General features: G+C 33.4%; 2 protein-coding genes across 5 annotated transcripts; one reads left to right on the top strand and one right to left on the bottom strand.

Annotated features, from left to right (window-relative positions):
* Positions 1–1,916: 1,916 nt before the first annotated feature.
* Positions 1,917–6,009, top strand: LOC123903913 (glutathione hydrolase 1-like). Of its 2 annotated transcripts, XM_045953597.1 has the most exons (7): positions 1,917–2,036; positions 2,255–2,589; positions 3,255–3,770; positions 4,033–4,268; positions 4,520–4,787; positions 5,035–5,172; positions 5,475–6,009. In XM_045953597.1, exons 2-7 carry the CDS (start codon positions 2,257–2,259, stop codon positions 5,715–5,717), a joined length of 1,734 nt encoding a protein of 577 aa, XP_045809553.1. In that variant the 5' UTR covers positions 1,917–2,036; positions 2,255–2,256; the 3' UTR covers positions 5,718–6,009. The 2 variants fall into 2 exon arrangements, with proteins under 2 accessions (XP_045809553.1, XP_045809552.1); XM_045953596.1 differs by lacking the exon at positions 1,917–2,036 and having other exon boundaries at positions 2,245–2,589.
* Positions 6,010–6,174: 165 nt separating this feature from the next.
* Positions 6,175–9,250, bottom strand: LOC123903914 (transcription factor TGA1-like). 3 transcript variants are annotated; one of them, XM_045953599.1, is made up of 9 exons: positions 8,851–9,250; positions 8,125–8,345; positions 7,952–8,026; positions 7,747–7,806; positions 7,575–7,652; positions 7,398–7,461; positions 7,025–7,296; positions 6,711–6,938; positions 6,175–6,624 (listed from the first exon to the last, which is right to left on the bottom strand). In XM_045953599.1, exons 2-9 carry the CDS (start codon positions 8,284–8,286, stop codon positions 6,472–6,474), a joined length of 1,092 nt encoding a protein of 363 aa, XP_045809555.1. In that variant the 5' UTR covers positions 8,287–8,345; positions 8,851–9,250; the 3' UTR covers positions 6,175–6,471. The 3 variants fall into 3 exon arrangements, with proteins under 3 accessions (XP_045809555.1, XP_045809554.1, XP_045809557.1); XM_045953598.1 differs by having other exon boundaries at positions 8,865–9,250; XM_045953601.1 differs by having other exon boundaries at positions 7,025–7,287; positions 8,865–9,250.
* Between the last annotated feature and the right edge of the window lie 7,026 nt (positions 9,251–16,276).

Genomic DNA, 16,276 nt, shown 5'->3' with positions numbered 1-16,276 from the left:
TACCTATTATGTTATACGGGACGGGAGTATGATATTGATTTTGGAAGTGGATTACATACTGAAACTGCGTTAATGCACTTATCGTTATGAACTGTCTGATTAACAATGAACGGTGGAGATCAAAAATGTATTTTTTTTTGTTTTCACCACCAGTTGAATCTGGTTCGGGGGTCAATTCTGACATCAAATGGTTCTAGCCCCCTCCCGATCGTAGTTGCGGGGGATCGAACCGCGGTCCTCTCTACCAAGTTCAGCGTTAATCACCACTAAACCAACTGAAAATTGGTATAAATAAAAAATGTATTCAAACTAACTATATGGTCGCTTTTGAACGCTGAGAGGACTACTTAGGAATTTTTACCTCTTCATGGACAGAGATGTTTTGGACCAGAAAAAGGGCAGAGTTTTTGTCCTCTCATCTCATGTTGTCAAATGCACTAAAGGGCATGTGTTTTTTGGTACAAATTAACTACTAGTAATTATTAATTACAAATTAACTACTATTATTAATTAATGTATTAATGTATGCCATATTTGAAAATAACTGTTTCACTTGTATTTTGAGATAGCCTATTTTCAGTGGCATCTATAAAATCAATCATTGAAAATTTAAACAAATACAAATATGATACTCCTAATAGACCTTTAATATTTTTCTTATGATATGCAAATTTTTAGTTCACTGAAGAGATGAATTACTCACTATTTTTCTAGATTAATAATACGGCCATCTCAACATATATGCATCCTTAAACATTTTCACATGTATTAAAAAAAATAGAGATTCTCTCTGTTTCAAACATTATACTCCTCCGATCCTTTTTTATAAGGAACACTTTAGAAATTTTATTTGGTCCTTTTTTATAAGAAAGACTCTTTAAATTTATTATTTCTTAAATGCACAATTTCATTTATACCCTTATTAAATAAAATCAAATACTTCATTCCAATGCACTAGCATTAATTAGAGGGATATATTCCTCATGTTAGTCCAAGGTTACTTTTGGAATACAATATAAAACTCTAGAATTATTAATGAGAAAATTAGCTTCCTTGATTCGTGTGTTTTTTTCAAAGTGTTCCTTATAAAAAAGACCGGAGGGAGTAATTACTAAAATTTTGATGTATAAATATTCAAATAGTAATATCAACAATTTTCAAAAAATGTGCATTTATATCATTCATTTAATGTGTTTATTTAGTGCATGATGCTATTAATATATTTTTTGTGCATTTATAAGGAACACTTTGGAGAAAAAAATTGGCTTTTTTATAAGAAATTTTGATCAATTTTCAAATGTTTTAAATGTTCAATTTCACTTATGTCCCTATTTATTACTCCCTCTGATTCTTAATATAAGAGAAAAACTACTTTTTAGATTCATTGGGAATCTAATGCATCTAGTCCATTATATAGACTAAATATATTAGATTCTCAATGAATCTAAAAAGTAATTTTCCTCTTATATTAAGGACGGGAGGGAGTATGAGAGAGAATTTAAAAATAAGTAAATTAGTTGAATAAAGAGTAATTAAATAAGGGTATACATGAAATAAATTTAAATTTATAAGAGTGTTAAATGAAAATAACTATGTTAAATATGTTTCATTGGTCTGTGTAGTTTTTTCAAAGTATTCCTTATAAAAATAACCGGATGGAGTATAAAATTTGTCTTTGGAAGAAGTGAAGAACATTTCATGAAACTCATACACAACTGTGAGTCCCAGATTTAAAACTTAGTGAAGATGTTAGGCCTAATAATATCAGTATTGTCAGTTAATTTAGACTTTAAAAACGATAATAAAATACTCTCTCCGTTCCAAAATATAAGCAAAAATGAGTAAAAGAAACTTGATGTATTTGCTTAAAAATTTGGACAGTATATAGTTTTAAAATACACTTTATAATTAAAGACAGGGAAAGTATTAGTATAAATGTCTTTGTGTTCCCACATATTCCATTCTGGCGTCCTAACTCCTTGGTTTGGCCTGCAATCACAGCTTACACTCTGTCTCGCCCTTCTCTATCAACACAGGTCTGCAATCTTACTAATTTCATTTTCTATATCTAATACATGTTCATCTATTCTTTATTGCCATAATTTGATCATATTATTATTGTTATCATACTATTTTTCTTTAAAATTGTACTATTCTATGATTACTATTTTCACAATGAACCTGAAATTCATAATTCATATAATTTCTATACATATTGCGATGATGATGCCTTGATATATCAATATGGTTGCAGCTATGTTACTAAGGCATACCATTGCATGCCTCCTCTTTGTTTCCAATTTGGTCTATGCTTCAAGCCTTAATCACACAAAAACAAGAAATGAAGTAATCATTGCTCATCATGGAGCTGTTGCGACAGATGATCGTCGATGCTCTAAGATTGGAATGGAAGTTATCCGTGAAGGAGGACATGCAGTGGATGCAGCTGTGGCTGCTGCTCTTTGTTTGGGGGTAGTTAGTCCAGCTTCAAGTGGTCTTGGTGGTGGTGCCTTTATGGTTCTAAGTTTAGCTAATGGGGTAGCAAAGGCCTTTGATATGAGAGAAACTGCTCCTCTTCTTGCTTCCAAGGTACCTAATTTCAATCATAGACTATAAATTATTCCTAATTTTCATATTGTTTTCATTTATTTGTATTGTATTGTATGGCGTAGCATGGTTTTAAATAGAGGTCGCGGATTGTCATGTTAGGATATTTGGTACAACCTCGATTGCAGTTGCGTTGTTGTCTCTGATACATAAAAACACTTGATATTATAGTCTAGATTGCGGTAAACATTTTTGAAAAAACAATGCGGCGTAGACCGTAGAGAAATTAAAAGAACAAGGGTTCAAGGATAATATTCTAAATTGGGCCATAGTATTTAAACACAAGTTGTACGATGTAAACTCTAAGCTTTCAGTGATAATACCAGCCCTCAAAGTTGCTTCAAGCAAAGTGGCCAAACATGAGAAAGCGTGCTATGACAATCAATATGTTTTTATACCATTTGCATTTGACACTTTTGGCTTCCTAGCACGAGAGGCTGTGGATCTTCTGAAAAGAGTTCCAAGGGTTATGCATAGCAATGTCATATTGTCTAAGTCTCTGAACATATTTATATTTATTGTTCTAGATTGGTTTTCATTTCAGACCTAATTTTATCTTTTCATTCATTTTAGAACAAAATTCAATGCTATGGTGTAAATTGTTGAAATCACTCTTCTATGTCATATAATGCATCCACTTTTTTCAGGATATGTATGGTGGCAACACTACTTTGAAGGCAACAGGTGGCCTCTCAGTAGGAGTTCCAGGAGAACTTGCAGGTCTTCACAAAGCATGGAAACAATATGGAAAGCTTCCATGGGAAAGACTTGTAAAACCAGCTGAGATTCTTGCCTTTAGAGGGTTTAAAATATCACCATACCTTCATATGCAGATGGAATCAACAGAGTCAGATATATTGAATGACAATGGTCTTAGTAGTGTATTTGCACCTCATGGAAAACTCTTGAAGGTAGGTGAAATATGTTACAATAAGAAACTAGCAGAGACTCTCAGAGAAATTTCAAAGTTTGGCCCACAAGCTTTCTATGGTGGAAAAATTGGCATTAATTTTGTTAAAGATGTTCAAAATGCTGGAGGGATATTGACCTTGAAAGATCTCAAAAGATACACTGTTAAACAAAAGGAACCTATATCTATAGATTTTCTTGGATTAAAGATCCTTGGTATGCCTCCTCCTTCAGGTGGCCCTCCAATGATGCTGGTAAGTCTATATGTGGCGTTCTTTTTTATGTAATGAGTTACTTTTTTCCCAAATACAAAAATAGACGGAGACGCTGTCATGTGGTACAATGTGGATAAGCGAACTGTGTTTTATTAATAGTATATATCATAGTTATATCATGTTTTAAAAATCAAACTGGAGATCGAGCCAGTGGAACTTTTGTATCATGGTTCAATCGATTCAACCAAAGTTGAATCGGATGACAAATAAGGGCTTAACCAATCTCATCCTTATGTTACAGCTGTTGAACATTCTAGCACAATATGAGCTTCCTTTAGGGCTTTCTGGTACACTTGGGATCCATAGAGAAATCGAGGCATTGAAACATGTATTTGCTGTGAGAATGAATCTTGGAGATCCTGATTTTGTAAACATCACTGCAGTTCTTTCAGATATGCTTTCTACTAAGTTTGCTAAAGTGTTGAAAAAAGACATCAATGATAATATGACTTATAATTCAAGTCATTATGGTGGCAAGTAAGTTTCTGCATTCACTTAATTAACTACAAATTAGTTACAATAACCTATGAAGTATGGATACAGACACGGACACTGACACGTCGACACCGATAATAATTTGAGATAATGACATAATTCAATGTAATCATATGTGTCGGTGTTGGACACCGACGCATGTCCGACACTGAGACACACATAATCCGATGAGTGTCCGTGCTTCATAGACAATAATCATATATAGCAATTTAATTGCAGCAAATTTCATATAGGTGGAATCAGATAAATGATCATGGTACAAGTCATTTAAGCATAATAGATTTTGAGAGAAATGCTGTTTCCATGACTACAACAGTAAATGGATATTTTGGTGCAAAGATTCTTTCATCAAGTACAGGAATAGTATTGAACAATGAGATGAATGATTTTTCCATGCCTATAAAAAATGTTTCAAAGGATGTTCCACCACCTGCTCCTGCCAATTTCATCGTGCCGGGGAAAAGACCATTATCATCCATGTCACCAACTATTGCCCTCAAGGTTCAACCACATTATAAAATAATAGATGAATTTAATTCTTATACACTGATAGTATAAAGACTAAACAGTTCTTATGCTGTAAGTCAATCATAATCGTTCGATCATTAAAAAAGTTTGACTTTTTTCATAACGAACTTAAAAGTCATACAAATGATCGTTTGTGATTAGTTGACTGTAAAAAACTTATTCTCATAATTGATTATGAAATTCTATTGTCATTTGTTGAAGGTATTTTGTGTTATTGCAGAATGGTGAAGTGAAAGCAGTAGTAGGTGCAAGTGGAGGGGCTATGATTATTGCAGCAACTTCAGAAGTTCTTTTGAATCACTTTGTCAAAGGATTGGATCCCTTTTCTTCTGTAACTGCTCCAAGGTTCTATCATCAGGTATATGATCTTGCATTTATTCTGCTTGCATTTAGTTTTGAGTCTGTTTTCGTAAACTTTGATTCAGAGCTCTGATATAACTGATGTATCTGGTCCATACTATGAACCAGATACATCGGTTATTCAATGAACCTGGAAAAAGAATTTTTGCTTATATATATGAGACCAGAGGGAGTATTAATTGTACCACAGATGTAATATGACAACATTATAACCTGGGAAAACTCAAAATGTTATCTACTACTGATAGTTTCTCCTTGGACATTGATGAGAAATTAACTCTATATTGTTGAGCTGTGCAGCTGATACCTAATGTGGTATATTATGAGAATTGGACAACTGTGAATGGTGACCACTTTGAGCTTTCTGCTGATATAAGGGCAGCACTTAGAAGTAAGGGCCATGTCCTTCAGGGACTTGCTGGTGGGACAATATGTCAGTTTATAGTTTCAGACACTTATGAACATTCTGGAAGAAATAAAGGTAGTGGAAAGCTTGTGGCAGTGAGTGATCCAAGAAAGGGTGGTTTTCCTGCAGGCTTTTGATTGAGACAGTTCATTGACATTGTAATCTTATATCCCATTTACAACAAGTTTCATTTTTCATATACTCCCTCTTGTCCTTATTATAAGAAAAAATTTGTTTTTTAGATTCATGGAATATTTTATGTATCTATACCATATTATAAACTAGATACATCAAACATTCTATGAATCTAGAAAATAATATTTTTCTTATAATAAGGACCGGAGGGAGTATACTATAGTCCCACTAGCTGTATTTTAAGAATAGGAATAAATGTGGCCTCGGTACATTGAATAGAAACTCGTTTCGTAAGTACAATTCAGGTGGTAGCTGCAAGGACGTTGATTTATACAGGCTTAGGTTTGAACCTGAGTCTAGCCACTAGGCTATTTGACAAAAAAAAAAAAAAACTCAAGCATATGTCAATGTAATGTAAAATGGAAAGTAAACTATGTCCGCAATGAGAGACTATTTATATTTCAAAAACACAACTCTTATAGTTATAATATTATATGCATTTTACAAGACCAACTTTCACACAGAATTGCATATTCTAAACCAAAATTATAATTTATTTACATACTCCTATGTTGCATAAAATGAGCAGTCATATTCACATCTTCTCCATAACACAAGACTGCAGGAAAAATTTGAGCAGCCTAAACCACACATTGTACATGGTTTTGACGCTTGCGGTCAATGAAAATGGCCATACTCATTCATATATCACGTTTCGTATTACAAAGTTTACATGATTGTAGTCTTGTTACAAGACTAAGCAGGTTCACGGGGTCGATTAGACCATAGTGAGCTTAAAGCCCTTAGGCGTTGGAAATATTCTCCTAAAGCAAGTAAGCATCGAGCTGACTGACGGATTGTAAGTATTCGCGACATTTGCTGCAAGGTTTCCTGCCGAAGATGGTCAGCCTGTTGTACACGAGTCACAATTAAATTTGTAGGAAAGTTTTATTAAATTGAGAAGTAAAAGCTATCAAGAAAGCTTGGTACAATACCTGATTCACAAAGCACACAAGAGCTTCTAACTTCTCCATTGCAGTGGCCATCTGCGGAATATACGTTCCTTCAATGAATTGTCCAGCTGCTACACTATCAGCGAGTGTTTGCCGGAGTTTTTCCATACCTTGTGAAAGAGCATCTTCTGCTTGTTGACATGATTGTCCGAGGTTATCAATATCCAATCGTTGCTGCTCTGTCAAGGGTTCAATCATTGGACCAAGAATCTGCAATTAAATAAAGTTATAGACTTCCCACACACATTACAAATTTTTCATGCCATAGTTGAAATCACATTATGAACCATCATCACCTTGAGAAGCTCAGAGGGACGAAAACCACCGATCCACAAGAAAAACCGTTCAGCTGTTGTTTTCCACATGCCGGACATAACATAAAATACATCGGCTTTTGCAGCCGCAGACTTCATCCGATAGATTTCAGCATAGTGATTCATCATACCATCAACCAGAATCCTGAGCTCTATGTCACTAATATGCGAGTTTAAAGCACTTCTCATTTCCGAGATTTGCCTGTTTTGCTCATCAACCCAATGTCCATACTCCATCTCAAAGGCTGCAATTCCTACATATTAGGGTGTCCTTAGAACGCAATGCAAATGCTAATTGGAAAAATTAAATGCAATACAAAAATATATAGCAATAGTAGCATTAACACAAACCAACCTGAATTCATAGGTCCTGCAAAACACATATTATTCGAATCCAATCCACCATTCATATACATTCCCTGCATTTTGTTACCTCAATGTTAATGGAGATAGGAAAAAGAAAAGATTCCGGTAACATAGCATGATCCGAAAGAGTAACTACACGTAAAATAATAACTCATCTTCCCCGTACCTGCTGTCTTACGCGTTCAAGCTCTTGCTCCAACTGCACCAACTTCAAACGACTTGATTCTAACTGCTGCACATAAGCCTGTAATGCAATGTCAGAAATGACTTGATCAGTATATCTACACTAAAAATTACTCGTCCGACATATTCATCGATGTGTAAACAAACATTCAAACCTTTTTCCTCAGACGGCTCTTACGAGCAGCCTCTCGATTTTGTGCAAGCCGTCTTTGTATCTGCATAATTAATATCAGAAATTTTTTCCACCATATACAGACATAAAAAGAGTACGATTACAGGTACGATATCCGAAATTAGGAAGCATCGTATCTGTTAATGACTTAATGTGCACTAAATACCGATTTTTCATGGTCGTCTTACCTTATCAATAGGTCTACTAGCTTCTTGATCATACTTATTAGATGTTCCGAGTATACCATGAGAAGCATCTTCTGACTAAGCAATACACAACATGAACGCAATTTGGTTAATAATCCGAATAAGCATTCGCGCATTTACCAACAAAACAAAACACAAGTTCTGTAAACATTTACCTGACTACTATCAAACTTCAAGTCCACCTCATCAATTAACGGTATGGATGCGCTTAAATTTCCGTTACTTTTGAAACCTTCTCCCCACATATTAATCTGGTGAATAGGATCATACACACTCATCCTTCTCGAGGAAACAAACTGCGCGGATGGTGAATTCATACTCGATAGACTTATCCGCGCGCCAATTAAATCACCCTTCAATACACCTCTATAGCAAACTGCAGTTAAGGGATAAGAAAAATGCATCAAAAAAGTAATAATAATTTCAATCTCAAAAAACCAGAAAATAAAAGGACAAAATAGGCATCATTTTTCTATTAACTAACTCATTCCTTAATTAACACCTACGCAATAAATTAGACTCTAGAGTACAATTTTTTTCATCAAATTAAGAAACAAACCAATAGACCAAATTTAGTACACAAATAGGAAAACAAAACCAAATCCTTAATAGAAACCTTTTTTTCTTTCTTCATTCTTTGACAACAAAAGTTGTAACAAATAGAAACCTTGTACACATGAAAGACAAAAAACAAAAGTATCTATCTATTTATCTATCTATTGATGTCATCATAACTATATGGTTTTGCCAATTATTACTACTACAACAAAACTTAATATATTTCCTCTAATTAGAATTATTAATCATTTTTTCATAAAATTCATAAAATGAAATATAAAAAAACTAAAATGGAAGTTTGAAAGAAAAAAATAGAACCAAACCTTTAGAAAGCTACCTTGAGAAATAAGCAGAAGCTATAGCTATCTTTTTTTTTTTTGTTCCCTCTTAAATCTTGTTGGTAATATGTTGATGATGACTGATACACCAAAATTGCAGAACTAATGAGTGTTGTTCCATTTTGAGAGAGAAACTCATAGTTCAATTTGTATTATAGTAAGTATATGATAAAATATAAGAATATATTTATAAAATGGAAATGAAATGAAAGGTAGTGTCTTATAGTATACTATATTATATTAATGAATATAATAATATAAAAAGAGGGAATGGGGAAGAGTGTTTTGTTATTGGAAAATGGAGAGTGGTGGTTGTAATTGGATTTTTGTGCTTGGTTGTGTTGAGCTACAGAGAGTCAAATATAGTATTTTCATTTCATTTCATTCATTTTTTTTACACAATAAGATATATATGTATATGTATATGTATATTATGTATGTATGATTGGTACTAAATGAATGTCTTAGTCATGGTCATGTTTCCACTACTACCACTAATGTGCGCACCAGGTAGACCACAAACTATGTGTTTCACTATTCCACCCCTTACCACAAAGGAACATTTAATTTAACTCTGTTTTTCATTCTTATTGTTTCGTTATTTATGGCAATGACTTTGTTTTCACACTTATTATAAGGAAAATATTGTATTAAATGTAAGAACATAATGGTTTTTATTTTAATTATTAGTAAAAACCCACATTAAGTATGGTCCATATGTTTTAGGAGTTATGGTTTTAGAGCATCTCAATTTTTAATGGTCATTATTTGGGTGGTAATGGCTCATGATTTCTTGATGGTAGAATCAAGCATATAAAGTAGCCTTTGGTCCCTAAGCTCTCTCTTAATTCACTATTCAGAAAATATACACCATCTATATAGTTGAGAGTAAGAGCTTGGAAGACTAAAAGAGCCTCAACAACTTCAAGCAAGATCAATCCTCAACAGGAACAACCTTTAAACAATAGCAATGGCGAGAGGTATTTCAGCTATTTAAATTCAATTTAGTTTCCGCTGTTTAAGGTTGAATTTCATTTATGAATTTGTAGAAATTCTTACATTTGGTATCAGAGCCCTATTTGCCTCTGTCTTGCAATTTCGTATTCCGATTATTGTGTTTTTAATCCATTCTAAATTTTTTGATTTCATATGTTTGTAACTGTTTAATTTATACACTGAGATTCTTTTAAACCATATAGAAATAATTTCGATTCATGTGATTTAGAGTTAAAAATAGTTATGAAATCAAAAGCTTTAGTAATCTGGGTTTTGCTTGAATTTTTCATAAATTTCGATTTCAGATTAAGAGCGTTTTAGATGCAGAAAAATATTGAATCATATGGAAATATTTTAGATTCATGATTCTGTGTTTAAAACATGAATTTTCGGTGTTATTTTGGCTTGAAATCGAGTTTTCCAGTTTCGGGTCGCGTGGGTTTTTCAACCAGGTCGTTCTGACCCGTCTGAAGGTTGAAGATGATAATTAAGTTTAATCAATGGTATTGTTATAAATAATACGTAACGCATTTCATTAACAAACGTTCCACTTTGGTCGTAGTGGTTGGTTCGGCTGTTTGTAACTGCGAAGACGCGGGTTCGATTCCGTTTTTTGTGTGTTTTGCGAAATTTTATTTTTATGAACAGCATTGATTAAAAAAAAAAAAAAAAAAAAAATTAAATAAATAAAGTACCAAAACTCAGGTGGCCGGCAGTTTCGAACCAGGGACCTTGATATTGCGTTTAATCCGAGTAACCGCTAGGCTGCAAGTAATGTTTTGATATTTAATTGCATTGAACGAATATTTATTCTGTGATTAAGTTCTGTAACCAAGTAAAGCATGACATTTAAGTTTTGATCATGTAATTATGTATATTAAATTTAATTGGTTACATTTTATGCAATATTATGAATTAAATGTCAAAATGATTTATATGATTTTATTTGATTAAGAGTAGCCACAGCATCTTTAATCGAGTGAAATTATATATTAAGAGTTTAAAATCATGTTAGTGACATTGGTTGTAATTGACTATATTGAACGTAGTAAATTTTATCCCACAGGAATTTTTATTATGTTTATGTATGGTTAATTAGGATAAAATACTAAATTATATTTTCTAATTTACCCACAGGGATTAGAAAAGGGAAAATAATTTGATAGTTTTATCATTAAGTTATATGAATCTAATTGAATAAAACTTTAGCCCACAGGTAAGTTTTATGTCACTAGGTTCATAGTTTGAAACATGATTTACATTGGTAAAACATGATACTATTTGTTTGGTAGTCTCGATTTAATTATAAGCATGTAAATTTAATTTTACAGCTATGCAGCCTATAAATTTCTCTCACTTTAAGTGTGAAATTCCCGAACTAAAGGATGAAAATAATAAGGTGTAGAAGGAGAGAGTTCTTCTTCATTTAGGATGTATGAATATTTGATTATGCTATTCGGAAAGTCGAACCATCTCCTACTACAGATGTTAGCCTTCAGGAAGATGTCGATCTTTATGAAATGTGGGAGCGATCTGATCGTCTCCGAATGATGTTCATAAAGACCAACATTTATGCTAACTTTCGTGGTTGAGTTGATCAGCATAATAATGTACAAGCATTGCTTAAGGTCAATGATGAACAATTTAAAACATCATATAAGGCACTAGCGTTATCACCTTAATTATGAAGTTTTCATCCATGAAGCTCATCATTATGAAAGGTGTGCATTAGCACATCATGCAAATGAGGGATATAGCAGCACAATTAAAGACTCTTGAGATTAACATGTCTGAATATTTCCTTGTGCATTATATTTCGAGTACTCTTCCATCTCTATATCAACCGTTCATAAATTTCTTTTAACACACATAAGGATTAATGGTCAGCCAATGAACTCTTGACCATGTGTGTTCAAGAAGAAGAAAGATTTGTGATGGAAATAGATAAAGATGTTATAATGGCAAATATGGTTGATGTTATTTATAACACATGGTGGGTTGATTTTGGTTCTACAATCTATGTTATTGAATACCTTATAGTGTATAACCAACTAAATGAAACCACTTCCAAGTGAGCAAGACATCTATTCAGGAAGTAAGGTGCGTTCACATATAGATGTTGTTGGAACATGCAATTTAATTTTTCAGTAGTGGATTTGTTTTTTAAATTTGGAAAAATATTTTTTTTTATATTCCAAAATTTTTCTAGAAATTTAATTTCTATATCAAGGCTTGAACCATTGGGATATTCCTTTATTTTTTATAAAACGTCTTTCAGTTTGTTTTATAAATCTAAATTTGTTGGAAATGATGTATTACCCAATGGTCTCTTTTCTCAATTAATTTTTCAAATTGATGCCACTAATAATGTTATGCATGTTCAAGCTAAAACTAATTGATGTGTTATGAATAAGGAATCCTCTATTCTATGGCACCGGAGATTAAGACATTTCTCCATTCAGAAAATCAAAACACTAGCGAATGATGAAGTACTTGATACTTTGGATTTCACTAATTTGAGACTTGTGTAAATTGCATTCAGGAAAAGCAAATTAACACACATTAGAAAGGTGCTAAGAGGAAATCTGAAATATTAGAAATCATACATTCAGATATATGTTATGCGTTCAGACATGGACATATAAGGTCCGAAATACTTCATCTCCTTCATTGATGATTAATCACGATATATGTATGTCTACTTGCTTCATAATAATTACGAAGCGTTGGAAGCCTATAAAGTTTTAAGGCTGAAGTAGAAAATAATGCGAAAAGCAAATTAAGATCGTGAGAAATTATAGAGGTGAAAAATATTATTATATATATATACTGAGAATGGACATAGTTAGGAGTATGCGTAGCAACTTCGGACTTTCAAAGTCATTGTGGAGCAAAACTCTTAAAACGGTAGTGTATATATTGAACCGTGTTCCAACTAAGGTTGTCCCAAAGACACCTTTTGAGTTATTTAAAGGTTGGAAACCGAGTTTGTGTCATATACGCATTTGGGGATACCCATCTGAAGTAAGAGTTTACAACTCACAAGAAAAGAAACTAGACCTTATGATTATAAGTGGGTATTTCATTTGATATGCCGAAAAAAAAAAAAAAATCTAAGGGTATTAAGTTATATTGTCCATCTCATAGCACTAGAATTGTGGAATCGAGAAATGCAAAGTTTCTTGAAAATGACTTGATTAGTGGGAGCAATCAATTCCAAGACATTAGTTCTGATAAAACTAATATTGATGTTGATTGTCATTCGTAGTACCCTTCAAGTTCAAACGGGTATTAGACAATCAATTATTGAAGTTCCACAAGCGGCAGATAATAATCTAGTAAATGAAGATGTTCAAGAATTTCATGAAATTATTGAACAAAACGTTGAACCAACGTTATGAAAGATTACTAGAAAAAGAGAACCAACTATAGCTAGTGATCTTGAGGTATATTTACAAGAGTCGGACTATAATATGTGTGCTGAAAATGATTCTGAAACGTTCTCACTTGGATGTGAAAACTGCATTCTGAATGGAAATCTAGAAGAAAAGGTTTACATGAAATAAACCGAAGGAATTTCTTCTAGTGGTGATAAACTTTTGGTATGCAAGCTTAAGAAATCCGTATATGGACTCAAACAAGCTTCCCTTTAGTGGTATTTAAACTTTTCATGATGTCATCTCTTCATTTGGATTTGTAGAGAACATTATGGATTAATGTATATATTAGAAGATCAGTGGGAGTAGAATTTGTTTCCTTATTTTGTTAATGGTTGATATTTTATTTGCTACCGATGATAAAGATTTGCTATATGAGGTGAAATAATTTCTCTCTAAGAGTTTTAATATGTAGGATATGGGTGACGCTTCTTATGTCATTGACATTAAGATTCAAAGAGTCTGAATTCGTAGAATTTCAGGTTTGTCACAAGAGGCTTACATCAATAAGGTCTTAGAGAGGTTTCAGAGGAAATATTGTTCACCAAATATAGCACCCATCGTGGTTCTATTTGGACCAATGCTCGAAGAATGATTTTGAAAGGGAACAAATGCTTAATATTCTATATGCTTCCACTGGTAGAAGCCTAATGTATTCTCAGGTTCGCACACGGCCCGACATTGCATTTACAATTGGAATATTAAACAAATATTAGAGAATCCAGATATGGAACACTGGAAAGCTGCAAATAAAGTAACTAGGTACCTTAAAGTACCAAATACTACATGCTTATGTGGACTGGGCAATGGGCTTAAGAAAATATCCAATAAGCCCAATTAAAGTAAAAAGGATGATAAGCCCAAAGCAAGTAAAACACAAACAGGCGATTAGAAGCTAGGGCGTGACCATCAATTCCACGACAACGCCAAAAAAGGTTGGATTCTGCGTTACTGAAAATATCTTCTCCTTCCTTGTATCAACCGCTAACTTAAGAAGGAAGAAATAAACTTCTCGCAACTGCCATAGCTTGGAGACCAAGGTTCTCATCCCTATTTTCACGCCATACCACCGAAGAAGATGCTAAGGACCGGTTTTTTAGGAACCCTTGCTTGGAGAAGAAGACTAGAAGCTCTATAAATAGCTCCATACTTCCATTTGTAAAGGGATCGAATTCTGACTTATAAAAACTCCCAGGGTTGTTGGGATTGAACTGAGTGTAATCACCCCATTTGATCAATAATACAAACCCCCTTGTTTTTTACCAGAACATTTTGGCGCCCACCGTGGGGCTGCGGTAAAATCATTTGATCCCAGCCTACCACATGAAACTAGACAAATATCATATATTATTTTAGAACACCTTCAATTTTCCAACGGAGAAGTATTGATTCGGTGCCGCCAGTACTGATGCATCTTCACTCTTTCAGTGAATTTTTCCAAACAGAGTTTGAATTTGTTAAACACAATCACTCTGGCTACAGAATCGAAAATACGTAGTAAAACTGCGTTCGCCATCATCAATTCCTTTGGTTCATGCAATCTCGGTGGCGAACAAACAATCATCTCCAACCCGGCGGAACGGTGACAACTACTCGTGTTCCTCTGTTCGCCGCCTTCCCCAAATTCGGAGTTTTGAAGATTCCATTCATCACCTAAGCCTCCAGGAAGAGCTGCGACACCGTTGTTGACAATCACGATTGAAAGCACAAGTTACGGCAATGGAATTCAGTCTCGCCGCGCCAAAACATGTACTTATAGTCACTAACCATTATCGGATCATTTGCTAGCTTGAATGATCGCAATCCAGGTGCTGTCAATCCTTTATTTTTGTTTTCTTAGAACTATACTATTCTGACATATGTTTGCATTTGTTTGACCTCAATTTATGATTTTGATCAAGGGAGTAATGATAATCTGAAACGCAAATCATCAAACTGCTGATGAACATCTAATGATCCATTTACTTTAGATAGATATTTATTTATTATTTGAATAAGAGGTGTACAATGAATGTCACAATGTCCAAAAGTTTGCACGGAAATTGAGATTATATGTTACAATCTATCAGTGAGGACGAGTAGTTGAATTGAGACAAGGGAATAAATTTGAACATTTTTAGGCACTATTTGGTAGAAGTTGATAAAAATTTGATTTTGAGTGATATCTAATTTGATTTCCTGTGCAGTCTTTCAATTGAACTCATAATGGTTGGGTTACATAGTGTATATGCTTAGAGGTAGAAATTATGCTTTTCAAAATGCACTTGCAGGACCTTTGAGTGGTAAACCGAGAGCTAGAACAACGAATACTTAAATGGGGGATGATTATGATGAAGTAGTATCAGCCAGCTATGTCTAGAGAGCATAACAAAGCTCTATCCGTAGAATTCAAGAAATTAAAAAGATGACACCTGTTCTTACCTTTCAGATTTTTTTTGACATAAGATTTGTGCATAGCACCTTTGACTTATATTTTTGTTTGAAGAAATCATCCCTTTCTTAAAGATGTTTTACTTTGGTTTGCATTGCTTATCTATCATAGATCGATGATTCTGTTTTGAACCTTTAGCATTTTTAAGTAATAAAAATAATTGAATACACATAAAGTAAAAATCATAGAGAATGCCTGCATAAGATTTGCTCATGTGGTAAATTTGGGTTATTCTTTTTGTTTGTGTTTAACATAGCAAAAACGGTTAAAGTAAGTGTTAGCACATGTACTTTAAAGCTACTCTTCCTGTGCTGTAGAAATTTTTGTTCACTGATTCCTTCAGGACAATGTGATAAGTTTAAGAATATATTCAAATGATTTACTCTACTGCATTTTATTTTATGAGAAATCACAAATATCTCCTCTCTTCTAGTTGTGCTACCAAGTCCTACATATGATTTATTCTTATCCCTATTTTCTAATGTCTGCAATTGGTTTTGTTAACAAGTATGAGTATTGCATTGACATATTGGTTTAGTTGTCTGTG

The sequence above is a fragment of the Trifolium pratense genome, linkage group LG2 (genome assembly GCF_020283565.1).
Source record: "Trifolium pratense cultivar HEN17-A07 linkage group LG2, ARS_RC_1.1, whole genome shotgun sequence".
Classification (NCBI taxonomy): Eukaryota; Viridiplantae; Streptophyta; class Magnoliopsida; order Fabales; family Fabaceae; genus Trifolium; species Trifolium pratense.
Note: the sequence above shows the minus strand (reverse complement) of the source record. Positions and strands in the feature narration are given on the sequence as shown.